General features: G+C 68.8%; 3 protein-coding genes across 3 annotated transcripts; 1 reads left to right on the top strand and 2 right to left on the bottom strand.

The window, feature by feature from the left end:
• Window positions 1-891: 891 nt before the first annotated feature.
• Window positions 892-9,373, bottom strand: MNEG_8436 (Malignant fibrous histiocytoma-amplified sequence 1; the record flags this gene model as incomplete). Its single annotated transcript, XM_014043093.1, has 10 exons — window positions 892-2,116; window positions 2,504-2,838; window positions 3,071-3,237; window positions 5,593-6,088; window positions 6,560-6,878; window positions 7,318-7,531; window positions 7,738-7,873; window positions 8,105-8,282; window positions 8,534-8,914; window positions 9,111-9,373. 10 exons carry the CDS (start codon window positions 9,371-9,373, stop codon window positions 892-894), a joined length of 3,714 nt encoding a protein of 1,237 aa, XP_013898547.1.
• A 512-nt stretch (window positions 9,374-9,885) lies between these two features.
• Window positions 9,886-11,139, top strand: MNEG_8435 (hypothetical protein; the record flags this gene model as incomplete). Its single annotated transcript, XM_014043092.1, has 1 exon — window positions 9,886-11,139. One exon carries the CDS (start codon window positions 9,886-9,888, stop codon window positions 11,137-11,139), a length of 1,254 nt encoding a protein of 417 aa, XP_013898546.1.
• Window positions 11,140-11,414: 275 nt separating this feature from the next.
• Window positions 11,415-12,856, bottom strand: MNEG_8434 (hypothetical protein; the record flags this gene model as incomplete). The annotated part of the gene is made up of 3 exons (XM_014043091.1): window positions 11,415-12,054; window positions 12,361-12,624; window positions 12,840-12,856. The coding sequence occupies 3 exons, from the start codon at window positions 12,854-12,856 to the stop codon at window positions 11,415-11,417; spliced, it is 921 nt and encodes a 306-aa protein (XP_013898545.1).
• Between the last annotated feature and the right edge of the window lie 85 nt (window positions 12,857-12,941).

Here is a 12,941-nt window from a genome sequence, read left to right as displayed (position 1 = left end):
GCCACAGACCCCTTCAGCCGCAGCCCCCTCGAGCTGCAGGAGGTCATACCAGACACTGACCTGGCGGAGCGCATACGACAGTGGCACCTGCGACAGGGGTGACGCGCGCGGGCCGCCCCCCGCCTCCCTCCCAGCCGGCCAGGCGGCTGCGTCTAGTCAGTCTAGTTGCTGCAGGCCCAAGCGCTGCGTGTTGCTCGGGCCAGACACTAGTTGTGTCTCGCTGCTTGGGCGCAGACCCTCTCAAGAGGCGTCCTTTTTTCGGGGCGGCAGGGGCGTGCTGCAGCGCCCACGTTGTGTCAAACCCACCCGCGCTCACGGCCAGCCGCGGCGCGCCCGCAGCAGGCGCTCCATCCACGCCTGTGCGCCTTGTCAGGGCCGCAGCGCACCCGGGCCGCGGCGGCACCTGCACCCTGTTTCTTCGCCTTTCTTGCCTTCGCAGCCGGCTTCCACTGACGCTGACGCCGGCACTCGACCTGGCCAGAGCACAACCTGCACACACCGTCGAATGGGAATTGCATGTAACCCGCAACCTCCCCCCCCTCATAGCAACCGTATCACTCAGCTGTGGTCTGTTGTGGACGACACATCGTCACCCGCAAACCCTGAAACTTCAACCGTGCAGCAAAACGACTGTTGATGCCGGAACTTTGTGGGAGGGTGGTATGCATGTCAGCACGGCCTCTGCCAACATCAACGGCGGCAGGAGGCCGCGCCGACAATTGTCTGGGCCCTGCTGCTGCAATGTCCCCCAGGGAGCGACCTGGCCTGATTTCAGCCGCAGCAGCAGCCGTGCAAGCTGCTTGCCGCTGGCTGCGGGGGGTGGTGCCAAGCAACAGTGGGCTGAAACACATCTTTTGAATCGTGGCCGGCCAGGACAGTGGAAGCATAACATTACTCGGTGCCGCCAGGCTGCGAGCAGACCGCCGCGCGCCGCCGACCTCTGCCAAAAGCAGCGGTAGGCTGGGCCGTTGGCGTCGCAGCAGCCTCAGCGCCGGCCTCCGCAGGTGTGTCACCCGCCTGCACTCTGAGCCGCAACTGCGACGCCGCGGGCTGCCTTGCGCTGGGCGACGACTCCCGCGGCGCCAGCGGCACGCCTGCTACAAACAGCAGCGCCGCCGGCAGCCGCCAGCGGCCCGGCCTCGGCGGCCAAGGGCGGCCGGCCTTGCGGGCGGCCAGCCAGCCTGCCGCCCACGCGGCCGACCCCTCAGCCGGCACCCCCTCCCAAGCTGTGCCGCCGCACGCGTCGCCACCCCCCATCTCGGGGCAGGCGCAGGGGCAGCCCTCCAAAAGCAGCAGCTGCAGCTGCAGCAGGTGCGTGATGTCACTCGGGACGCGCTGCACCGGGTTGTGCCGCAGGTCAAGGGCGCGCAGGCTGCCCGCCAGCCGCGCGCACACCGAGCCGGGCAGCTCCTGCAGGCGGTTGCGCGCCGCCCGCAGCTCCGTCACACTGGGCGACAGCCAGGCCGGCAGCTCTGCAAGGCTGGTGCCAGAGACGTCCAGGCGGCGCAGCTGCAGGAGCCGCTGCCCCGGCGCGCCTGCTGCGCCGCCGCCGCAGCCGCCGCCACCAAAAGCTGGGCTGCCGCTGTGGACGCCGCCCTCTCGACTGGCCGCTGTCACTGCATCCGGAGGCTGAGGCGGCCCAACCATCCATGCGTCCAGCCACGCCGCCTGCTGCTGCTGCGCCGCACGGCGAGGCATCAAATTTGCCATCCCGCCGCCTCCTTCCCCGCGACTGCAGTGCGCTAGCTCGGTAAACAGCCCGGCGTTGTCCGCCAAGCGCAGGCTCACGAGCCCTGTCAGCGCTGCCAGCACGCCCGCGTGCAGCCCCCCGGGTTGCAGCTGATTGGTTGACAGGTCGAGGTCGGTCAAAGCAGTCAACGCAGTGATCCCTGACGGGACCCCGGTCAACTGGTTGCCCTGCGCGTGCAGCAGCTCCAGCTTCTGCAGGTGCTGCAGCCCCTGGGGCAGCGCCAGCAGGCCGTTGCTGCTGACATCCAGGGCCTCGAGCGACACCAGGGCGGTGCAGCTGCCGGGCAGCTGCTGCAGGTGGTTGTGGCCGAGGGACAGCGAACGGAGGTTTGGCCAGTCTCCGATGTTTGGGGGCAGCTCGGACAGCCTGCGGTTGACGAATTGTTGGCAACAGCGGTGCGTGGGGTGGTGCCAGCGGCAAGGTCAGCGACTTACCTTGAAGCGCAACTGCTAGTGCGTTTCAAGCACTGGACGATGCGCACGGGCAGGGGTGGCCGGCAACCCGACCCTCGAGATTCCCCGGTTTTGCCCGCCCACACTGCCCGCCACTGCTGGCGTGGTGCTCCATGGCAACAATTCCGGTTCTAAACCCGCAACCCGCCCCAGTCAGGCAACGGTCAAGCGGCCGTCGTCACGCATGGCGTCTCATCCCACGCGCTCGCACCAGTGGTCCGTGTCTGCCGGCAACCTCGATGGGGCTGACGAGAGCCCCACACAATGAAACCCGTAAACCCTGCATCAATTATCATCGCACCTGTTGAAGCTGAGGTCCAGCTCCTCCAGGCGGGGCAGCGCCCCCACCAAGTGGGCCGGCAGCGACTCGACCTCGTTGAAGCACAGGCTCAGCACCCGCAGCCGCGGCGGCAGGCGCCCGATGCCGCTCCCCCGCGCGATGGAGCCCGCGCCCAGCGGCGCGACGCCTAGGGTGCACAGCAGGCCGGCGGAGCGCGGTAGGGAGGCGCTTGAGCTGCACGCGTGCAACGCGGTGGCCAGCTGAGGGGGGTCGCCATGTTGAGCCGCTGCGGGCGGCATGAGGGACGTCAGGTGGTTGAAGCCGGCCGCCAGGGACTCGGCCTGCTGCAGATGGTCCTGTAAGCACACAAGGACAGGGATTGGTTTGGTGTTTGTTGGCAGCAACTGAGGTTCTGGGGATGTACCTAGTCGTACAAGCACCCCAGGAGGCATGCTGGCTCTCGACAACAAATGCAGCAGGTATGGGTGGGGTGAAGGGTGGCCCAGCCGTTTGCAGATGGCCCCATGCCCTCGCCAGCGGCGTGCTAATAAGTTCGGCCCCGTGGCTTGCTCATTCCGCCACTCTCACCAGATCTGGCAGCTGCCACAACCCGCAGGCCGACAGGCCGATCGAGGGGGTCGCCGGGCTCAGCGTCGCCGCGAACCGCCCTGCACCCGCCGCGCTGCCGGCGCCCTTGCACGCGGCCGCGACCCAGGCCTCTGACCCACCACCCAGGGACAAGCTGCTGCGGTCAGCTGCAAGTGGCGGCGTCAAGAGCGCAGCAGACTCGCCCAGCGCGACGACGCCAGTGCTGAGCGGCAGATCCTGGAGGTGCGAGGCCGCCATCCCCTTCGGCAGCGGCGAGCGCGCGCTGCCAGGACTGCTGCGCGTGGACGTCAGCGCAAGGCAGCGCTTGAGAGCGCCGCCCGTGCCCAGCAGCGCCGGCCGCTTGGGCGACGACAGCTTTGGGCTGCTGCTGCGGCTGCTGCTACACCACAGGCCGATGCCCTTGTCAGACCTTGCGGTATTGGGAGTCGTGGATTGTACAAACCCGCCCAGCTGGCGGGACAGGGGGGATGGCAGCGAGCACTGCTTCGGTGCGGATCCTGGCCTGCTGCGGGGCAGCGGCTGCGACGGCTGCGGCAGTGGATCCTTGGGAGAGTCTGCAGCCCTCGCGAACGTCACTCTGCCCACGACTGCGTCATTCCCACTGCCGGGGTTACCACCACTGCCGGGCTCCTCTTGCTGCTGCTGCTGCTGCTGCTGCTGCTGCTGCTGCTGCTGCTGCATCCTGGCTCCATCCAGGGGTGGTGCGCTGCCATTGCCCGCGGGCTGCGCGCCTCCACCACCTCCATTGACCGCTGACATCTCCAGCCCACCAACTTGCGGCCGTTCAGGGCTGGCCTGGAGGTTGAGCCGACCCGCAGGCTCTTCGGTTGTGTTTGCACCCCGGCTGGCCCCCTCCAGCGCGTGCTGCTGCTGCTGCTGCTGCTGCTGCTGCTCATGCTGCTGATGCTGCTGCTGCTGCTCATGCTGCTGATGCTGCTGCTGCGGCGGAAGCGGCAGCGGCGGCAGAATGCCACCTGAAGCCGCGAGGGTGGAGGCCCTTGCCCCTGGCGTTGGCGGTACGGCGGCCGCGCTGCCATCGCCGCTGTTTGCGGCGCCTGACCGCAACCGCTCCACCTCCTGCCACACCTGGAAGGAGTCCGCGCGTTGGGCGATAATGGGTGGGACGAATGCAAGTTTAGCAACTCCAGGCGTGTTGGTTATGATGAGTTGTGCAGCCGTCGGGCAGCAGCAGCAGCAGCAGCGGCAGTGACGCACTTGCGCGCCTGCTCAAAACGCGTGGCCAATTGCCCGCACCTGCAGCCGACTGTTGATCGCCTTGCTGGCCACCGCCTGCCGTGTGAATGCGCCGCCACGCTCGGCAGTCGCCCCGGTGCCACCGCCGCCAGCCCCAAAGCCGCGGCGCGCTGCGCCCCGCGTCGGGCTCTGAGGCACTGAGTCGCACTCCGGAATAAGCGCAGGTGATCGAGGGTCCGTCTGCTGCTGCGGCTGCTGCGGTGCGTCAATCCTGACCACCAGCCGTGGCTTGGCGCGTAGGCCGCTGCCCAATGCGCTGGCGCCGACACCGCCTCCGCCTGCATCGGGCGCCGTGGCTGCGTTGTGCGCCTGCAATTTGGCGAGTTTGGCGAGTGCGTTGCGATGGATGCAAAGACTTGAGGGTTTCAAAGTCATGTTCCGAGTACGTGTGTGCATGCGTGCACCATCACGCCTTTTGTGCACCTGCAAACAAACACGCACGTCCATACACACACACACACACACCTGCGCGCATGCAAACACATTCACACATGCACATGCCCACACGCTCTCACATACAGTCTTGCCCACACCACCACAAGTGTGTGCACCAATGCCCGCACATGACCTCAGCCTCACCGACCTAACCCATGCCCCCCATCAGCCCCACCGGCGGCGGCTGAGTCAGCAGGTGCTCCGGTGCCGGCTGCAGCCCTTCCCCACGCGCCAGCAGCAGCTCAAGGGCCTCGTACTTGCGCCGGATCATCTGCCGCCGCGCCGCTCCCGCCAGCTGGCCCGCTTGCTGCACCGCGCCGCTCCCGCGGGGGCGCCCCTGCTGGCCTATTATTTGCGACTGCCACCTGCCCGCGCCAGCGCGGCCTTCTTGGGGTTGCTGCTGGCCGTCATTCAAGGGAAGGATCGAGCCCAGGAGGAGGTGGCCGCCGCCCGCGGGCCGTAGGTCGTGGGAGCCGGCGAGAAGCTGCCGGGCGGCATCACTGACAAGGATGGCGTCCGAGGACCAGGGCTGGGACGTGGCGAGTGCCGCGAGGCGGCAGGCCGCGTCGGCGGCGCGGCCGGAGACGGCGGTAATAAAGTCGCCGGCTTTGCACGGCAAATAATGGGGATGGACGCCGGGAGAGAAGGTTGGGGATTGAAGGGGATGAGGACAGCTCAAGCCTGCAGTGCTGAGAACGTCCGTTGCAGGCATCAGAGAGCTTCAGGGCTAGTTTCAGGTCGCTGAACAGCCAAGCCAAAGGCGCAGGCGCCCGAGCGCAGGCCGGCCAGCAGCATGCCACGCTATGACTCACCCACAGCCTCTTGGAAGCAGTTGCCAAGGGCAAAGCCGGCGCAGAACCTCAAATGGGGGCAGGCCGCCCGGCACACCACGCCAGCCAGCCGCTGCTGCATAGCCAGCAGGCAGTTGGCCGCGCCGCGCACGGCGGCGCGCTCGCCGCTACCCCCGCCCGCTGCGTCGCCGGCGCCGCCATCCCCTTCAAAACTGGGCAGCTCGCACAACAGAATGTAGCGCGTCGGCCCCCACCGCACCAGCCGCAGCCCGGCGTCGTGCACCACGGCAACGAACTTCGCGACACCGTCGTCGATCGCCGTCGCCAGCGCCTCGTCGTCTGCGGTTGGCTGCTGGCCTTCCACCGGGATCAGATCCACCACGCCGACACAGGCGGCCTCCCACAGGTCCGTGTGTGCCTCAGCCCCGTCCGCCGCCCGCAGCAGCGGCGCGCCGCCGGCGGTGCCGCCGCCTCCCTCGGCCCCGCCCCGCGGGATCAGCGCCCCCTGGGCGCCGCGCTGCCACATCGGCGGCGCCGCGGCATCAGATGCGGCCGCGGCGGCGTCCGCGGCGCGCCGGGACGCGTCGAGGGTTTTGACTGCGGAGATCAGCTGCCTAACCGATTCTGATGAGTCAGCACCTGGCAGGTCTGCGCACTTGGCCTCTGTAAGACCCCTGGGCAGCCCCTGCCCCTGGCAGGCTTCTGGCCCATTGCTGTCAAGATCATGCGTCCCTGCCGCCAAGGCCCAAGCAGGATCGGCGCGGCTGCCGCGGCACCCCCCGCCCCCTGCGCCGCCAGGCGCACGGCAGCGGTGAGGCAAGCAATCAGGATGTTGCTGCAGCCGCTGCTGCGGCTGGGACGAGGGCGCCCGGGGCGACGCAGCCAGCTGCCGCGACGGCGACCACGCAGGGCGATGCGGCGCGCCGCTGTCATCACGCCCATGCATCGGGCTGCCCGGCCGCGTGTCCCTTGAAAGCGTCGCCGGCACGCCGTCCGCGGCCGCGCCGCCGCCGCCGCCTCTCCCGCCCGCCGCCCCCTCGTACACGCTCGCAAGCACCGCCGCCCGGTGCTCCGCCGCGGCCCGCGCCCGCTCCTCCGCCGCGCCCGCCTCTGACAGCAGCGCCTCTGCCGCCGCGCCGCCGAGCTGCGGGCGCAGGCGCGCCAGGAGGCGGAGCGTCAGGGGGTCCAGCAGCTGCGCCAGCTTGTGGGGCGGCAGGCGCAGCGCGCAGACGCGCGTCAGGGCGACGGCGCTGCAGGCGCTGTGGCGCTCACGCAGGAATTCTGTGCCCAGCATTGCGCCCGGGCCCCTGCATGTGTATGTGTGTTTGTGTGTATGTGTTTTTGGGGTGGGTGTGTGTGCAAGTGTGTAGGTGTGTAGGTGTGTGTGTGTGTGAGAGAGAGGGTAAGCGTGTGTGCATGTGTGCGTGTGTCAGTGTTGCGTGAGACAGAATGTGAGTGTGTTTGTGAGCGTAGGGTGGGTGGGTTGAATGGGTGGGTGGATGTATGTGTAAGAGTGCGTGCGTGAAAGTGTTTGTGGGAGGAAATTTCAGTGACCATGGGCCTCACAGAAATGCCGGCGTGTAAGACGTGCGGGGACGCGGCCGAGCGGCAGGCGGGGCGCCAGGCTGCGCTGCGAGGCCTGGCCTTCAGGCGCGCACTGGACACCTCGTCGGACGGCCCCGCGCTCCAGAGAGGGGCGGCCCACCCACCCATGCTCCCTGCCAGTGCGCCATGACGCAGCCCCACCTGGTGCCCAGGATGATCGGCGGCGCAGCAGCAGGCGATCGCCGGGTCGCTGCTGCGGCCTCCGCCCCCCCGTCCGCACCCCCGCCGGCCGGCCCCGCCGCCGGCGCCGTCGCCGCCTGAGGGGTCGGCCGCGCGGCGACCTGCAGCTGGACTGCGCCTGCTGTCAGGATGAACACGCCGCCGATCTCTTTGCCTTGGTGCAGCAACGCATCACCTGGGAATGTTGGGGGTGCGCATGTTTTTCGACATGTGCTGACATCATCAAGCCACGTAGGCAGCGTCGTAGTCGCGCAAGCGGTCCAAGCAACCAGGAGGGATCTGCCATGGGAAAAACGTGCCACCCGTTCACTTGCTGCGATGCGCTCGCGGAAGCGGGGCCCCCATTTCTGCGCACCCCCCGCAGCCATATCTTGGACCCACCAGGCTCAAATCCCGCCTTGCGGAGGTGTCTAGCCAGGCGCGTGAGCTCTCGCACTGGGGTGTGGCGCAGCGACGGGACGCGGCAGCAGGCGGCGACGGCGGATGCCACGTGGGCTTCAGCGTTCAGCCGCAGCACCTGCGGTGTGAGGGCCGCGAGCGGGGTGTGGGGCACATTCATATGTCCAGCCAGTCCATGTACGGCTCGCAGGCAGTCTGGCGTGCGCTCCGCCACAGGATTGGCACCTGCAACCACATGGCTTCTTTCTGCAAAACCACTCAGCAGCAGGCAACCCCTTGATGAGCATGTCGTGCACCCCACGCCCATGGCTCCTGTCCTGACGACTTGGCTGCGAGCTGAACCGCCCACCTCTCCCAGGGCGCACCGACCGATCCACGCCACCGCCGCCGCGCCGCCGTCCTCCGAGACCGCTGCCAGGAAGCGCGGCGGCAGGCCGGCGCCCTCCGCCTGCTGCTGGCCGCCGTCCTCCTGCAGCAGCGCCGCGGCAGACGGCCCTCCCAGATCGGACCACTCGAGCTCGTTCCCACTGGTGCCCAAGAAAGAGGGTGTGCAAGAAGAAGCATGTCCAATGAAAAGGGTGGGAGGCCTCCTTGAGAATTTTGAAGGGGCACCTGGCGCGCCTTGAGTCTGCGTCTTGCATCCCGACCCACCCCATACCGCTCCAAGGAGGGAGGGCGTGCTGTCAAAGCGCGCGGGCAGAACAGCGACTGCGGGTGACTCGCAAAGCCATGTTGGTGCGCGGTACCAGGGGTTATGAGTGCCCTGCAGCCCCCTCACCTGAAGCTGCTGAGCTCTTCGACAAGCGTCGCACTGACGCCGCCGCCGCGCTGCTCCCCATCCCCTGAACCCTCACTGAGGGGGGCGTCCGCGCCCGCGGGCCCTCCGCCCTGGACCCGCCGCCTGTGCTCCTCGGCCGCCGCGTCCCTGACACCCCGCCAGAACGGCTGATCCCTGTCACCGCTCGTCGCCGCCGCCGTCGGCGGCTGGCCGGCGCCGCCCTCCCGCAGCACCGCTGCAGCCGCTGCCAGCTCGCGCCGCTGCTGCTCCTGCAGCTGCTGCTCCCGCACCCGCGAGATGAGCGGATCGTCAGCGCTGCCTTGCACCAGCCAGGCGCGGCCGGATATCAGCGTGAACAGGGATGACTCGTGGTGCGGCGCGCTGCAAAGTGGAGCAGGCGCGGGCGCGTGCGAGCACATGTGATGAGTCGAGGGGTGCGGCCTCCCTAAGAGTGCCGCGCGGCCAGCAGCGCTGCACTTGACAGCTGCCATGTGCCACGAGCCGGAGCCGCACTCGCGCCAGCCCCGCTACGACGCCCCTCACTGGAGCTCCTGCCTCCCTCCCCCTCTGCGCGCACCTGGGCAGCTCGGACGCATCGTGCAGCCTCAAAAGCCGCGCGTGCCGGGCCGCGCAGCGCTGAGCGCCGGGCGCAAGGCGCGCGTAGAACGGCGCGCGCCTCAGCAGCACTGCAATGGAGGTGACCTCGGATTCCAAGCGCTCGTGGGGCGGCTTGGAAAAGGCGGCGTCGGGTAGCTGCTCCTGCGGCGGCGCCACAGGCGCTTCGGCTGGCGCATGGGCGGGCGGCACGGCGCCCCAGAAAGCCGGCGCCACCGCCGTCATTGTTGGATGCACGGCAGACGGGTGGCCGCTTTCGGCTGTGAGTATTGCCTGCAGGTTGATGATGCTCAGCGAATGGTGTTCAAGCGCCGCTGTGCTCCCTTGCTACGCGCCATTGCCGCTGCGTGCGTAATGCGCCATTGTGAGCGGCGACAAGGTACGACCCAGAACTGCCGCCTCTGTGGGTACTTTTTGTCCGAGTTCACATCGGCGCTCTGAGTAAGTAGATTTCATCGTGCTGGGTTGAGCGGTTTCGACAATTATGTGCGTGCCGTCAGCAGTGTTTGAGTCAAACAATGTTGCACCAAGTCTTGTCATACCGTGAAATTTCAACGCATATTCTTCTCATAGGTGATACCCTTGTGAGCAATGAGTTCGAATTGTGTGATCTGATCCATTTCGTGTGTTCCGCCTTTGGTTGATGACCAGGAATCAACATAATAATTTCAATGCAGAGTTCTGTCACTGTAAGCATCAGCAGCACATGCTGGTGGCTGCGACGGTGGAGGCGTCCGATGCCGCGGCATCACCTGCTGGGTGCGGCGCAGCTGCTGCTCCTGATGCCGCTGCTCCCTCATTTTGCGGCCGCGAGCGAGGGCGACGCGTCGGCTGAGTTTCAGGGCTGCGAAGCAGTTTGCCAGTACACGGGCTGCCTGCCGCCGGCCCTCCAAAAGTGGAACCCCGAGGCGGGCGGCGCCCTTGGGGACGGGATCGCCCCTGCGGCGGCCGGCTCGGGCTGCAGCATCGCGTGCCCCCGCAACGCCCCGCGCTACCAGCCCCCGCTCGCGCTGCGGCTCGCGCGCTGGGGCTGCGCTGACGACTGCGCCTACCACTGCATGTGGGCGGCCGAGCGGCGGCGCGCGGCGGCGGGGGAGGGCCCGGTCTGGAAGTACACCGGCAAGTGGCCCTTCATCCGCGTCCTCGGAGCCCAGGAGATCGCCTCAGTCGTCTTCAGCGTCGCCAACCTGTTGGCACACGTAGCAGGCCTGCGGCGCTACGCGGCCGCGCTGCGCGCCGCGCGCGCGGCGGGCGCCACCGGCGGGGGCGGCGCGGCCAAGGGCAGCGGCGGCGGCAGCAGCGGCGGCGGGGCCGGCGGCGGGCACTACCCCTATGCGTGGATCTGGTGGCTCTACGGCGCCGCGAGCCTCATCGCATGGGTCTGGAGCAGCGTATTTCACGTCAGAGACATCCGCGTGACCGAGCGCTTGGACTACTTTTCAGCAGACGCCCTCGTCGCAGCCGGCGCGCTGGCTGCCGCCGTGCGCACGCTCCGCCTCTCGCGCCCCTCCCGCGCGCTGCCCGCGGCCGCGGCCGCTGCCGCGGGGCTGCTGTGGCACGTGCGGTACATGGCGTTTGTCAAATTTGACTACGGCTACAACATGGCTGTCTGCATCGCAGCCGGCGTCGCGACTGCGATCGCGTGGGTCGCGTGGGCGGCCACGGCCCGCCACCCCGCCAGGCGGCGGCTGTTCGCCTTCGTCGCGGCAGTCCACCTGGCGATGGCGCTGGAAGTCCTGGACTTCCCGCCGCTGCTGGGGCTGCTGGACGCGCACGCGCTGTGGCACGCGGCGACGGCGCTCCTGATGCCGCTGTGGTACGACTTTGTCGTCGCAGACGTTGCGTGGGTGGCCGCAGGCGGCGGCGGGAATGGCAGCGGCGGCGACGGGGAGGGCGGCGGCGGCGGCAGTGGTGCCTTGGCACGCGCGCCGTCGCCTGTGCCGAGCGGCAGGCGGCGGGCGGCTGCTGCAGACGGAAAGCGCGAATCATGATGGTTCCCCTGAATTGTTTGTTCCTTAGTGAAGTACCAATATTATTTCATGGCTGCTGTGTCAGCTTCATTGCAGTTTTATGAGCCTCAAAGGCTCAACCCACCGGCTGCGGCCGGCACAAGTAATGGCTCCTGTACTTGCTGCTCGCCCCTGCATCTGCCAGCCGTCCCGGCTGGTTGCGCATACTACAACACACCAAGGCCAGCACGGCGCTTACACAGCGCCGAGGGCAGGGGAGACAGATGAGGGCGGCAACCCAACCATGCGGCCCCCACTCAGGCCGCCCCGGCCTCTGCCAGCAGCCGCGGCCACAGCTTCCCCAGCAGCTGCTGCTTCGGCTTCGCCACCCACAGCGCCAGCTGCGGCCGCAGGAACGAGGGGTCGGCCCTCCACGCGGCCACCAGCGCGGCGCGGCTGTCCACGCAGCGCCGCTCCAGGGCTGAAAGCAGCTCCCCCACCCGCGGCAGCCCGGCCAGCTCCCGCCGCCCCGCCGTCTCCGGCCGCGCCACCAGCGCCGGCGCAAGCGCCGCGAGCGCCGGCAGCACGCGCCCCGCGAGCAGCGCGGACGCGAACGCGGCTGCGCGCGCGGGGGCGTCCGGGTGCGGCCGCGCGGCGCGCGGCAGCGGCCAGGCGGGGCGGCCGTACGATGCGTCGTGCCACGCGAGCACCGCGTCCGCCTCCGGCTTGTAAAACGGCGCCGGCTCGAGCAGCGGCGGGGAGAGCGCGGCGAGCGGCGTGCCGCAGGCGGCGAGCCAGGCGGGCTCTATGGGCGTGATGCCGCTCATGTAGGGCCGCTTGGCGGTGCGCACGAGCTGGAGGTATACGACGTACTCGGGGGCGGCGGCGTGCAGGGATGATCTGGGGTGCAGGTACACCTCCTCGTCCAGATCACACGGCTGGTAGCGCACGGCGTGGCTGCGGGGCACATGAGGATGGGGTGGGGTGATGTGTTTGGGACGTTCGAACCATTCGGGGGAGTATTGGGTGGTTGGAGGGGTTGCGAGGGCCTCGCGAGGGTGGCGTTGTGATGGGGAGGGGGCCGGCAGGGATCCAAGGTTTTGCGGCGTTGATGGCCCCGAGGTTACCATAATCGCTGCAGCATGCCGTCGGAGCCCCTCTCTCGTCCCTGGCAACGGCCACACACACACACACAAACACACGTGACCCTACTAGAAACCAATGTCAATCCACTCCCTTGGACTGACAACAGAGGCCACCCACCGCTTGCGACCCTCCTCCTCAGCGACCCTGGCCACATACGCAGCCGACCGCACCCGCCGCGCCACCTGGTCGCACCACCCTGCCGCCACCGCGCGCCGCAGCGCGTCCTCCACCTCGCGCGGCGGCGGCGGCAGCGGCGCCGACGCGCCGTCCGCGCGCGCGGCGGCGTCCCTGACGGCGGCGGCAACGCGCAACTGCAGCGCCGCGGCGGCGGGGTCGGCGGGGCGGCGGTGCTGCTGCTGCTGCAGCGTGCGCATCAGCTGCCTGCAAATGACACAAAAGGAATGTTGTGTTGGTGGTGTGGCCTCAGCTCTTCGGGCTGTCTGCGAGCCTGCTTTTTGGTTTGCCACACGCAAGCGTCGAGACACCGACTCGCGCGGTGGCCTGCGTGCAGCCTGTCCCTGCCATGTTCCCCCACACACTTCAGGAATCCTTCTGCCCGCAGAACGGCAGCCCGCGCCCGCCCTGCCCAGACCCACCTGCGGAGGGCGCTCATCTCCTTGAGATGCCTGGCCTGCAGGAAGTTGTCCCGACAGAACACCTCCCCCGCCGCCAGCGGGCCCCCGCGCGCCCCCACGCCC

Source organism: Monoraphidium neglectum, assembly GCF_000611645.1.
Source record: "Monoraphidium neglectum strain SAG 48.87 unplaced genomic scaffold scaffold01603, whole genome shotgun sequence".
NCBI classification, from domain to species: domain Eukaryota; kingdom Viridiplantae; phylum Chlorophyta; class Chlorophyceae; order Sphaeropleales; family Selenastraceae; genus Monoraphidium; species Monoraphidium neglectum.
The sequence above is the reverse complement of the archived record's forward strand: the minus strand, read 5'-3'. Positions and strand labels throughout refer to the sequence as shown.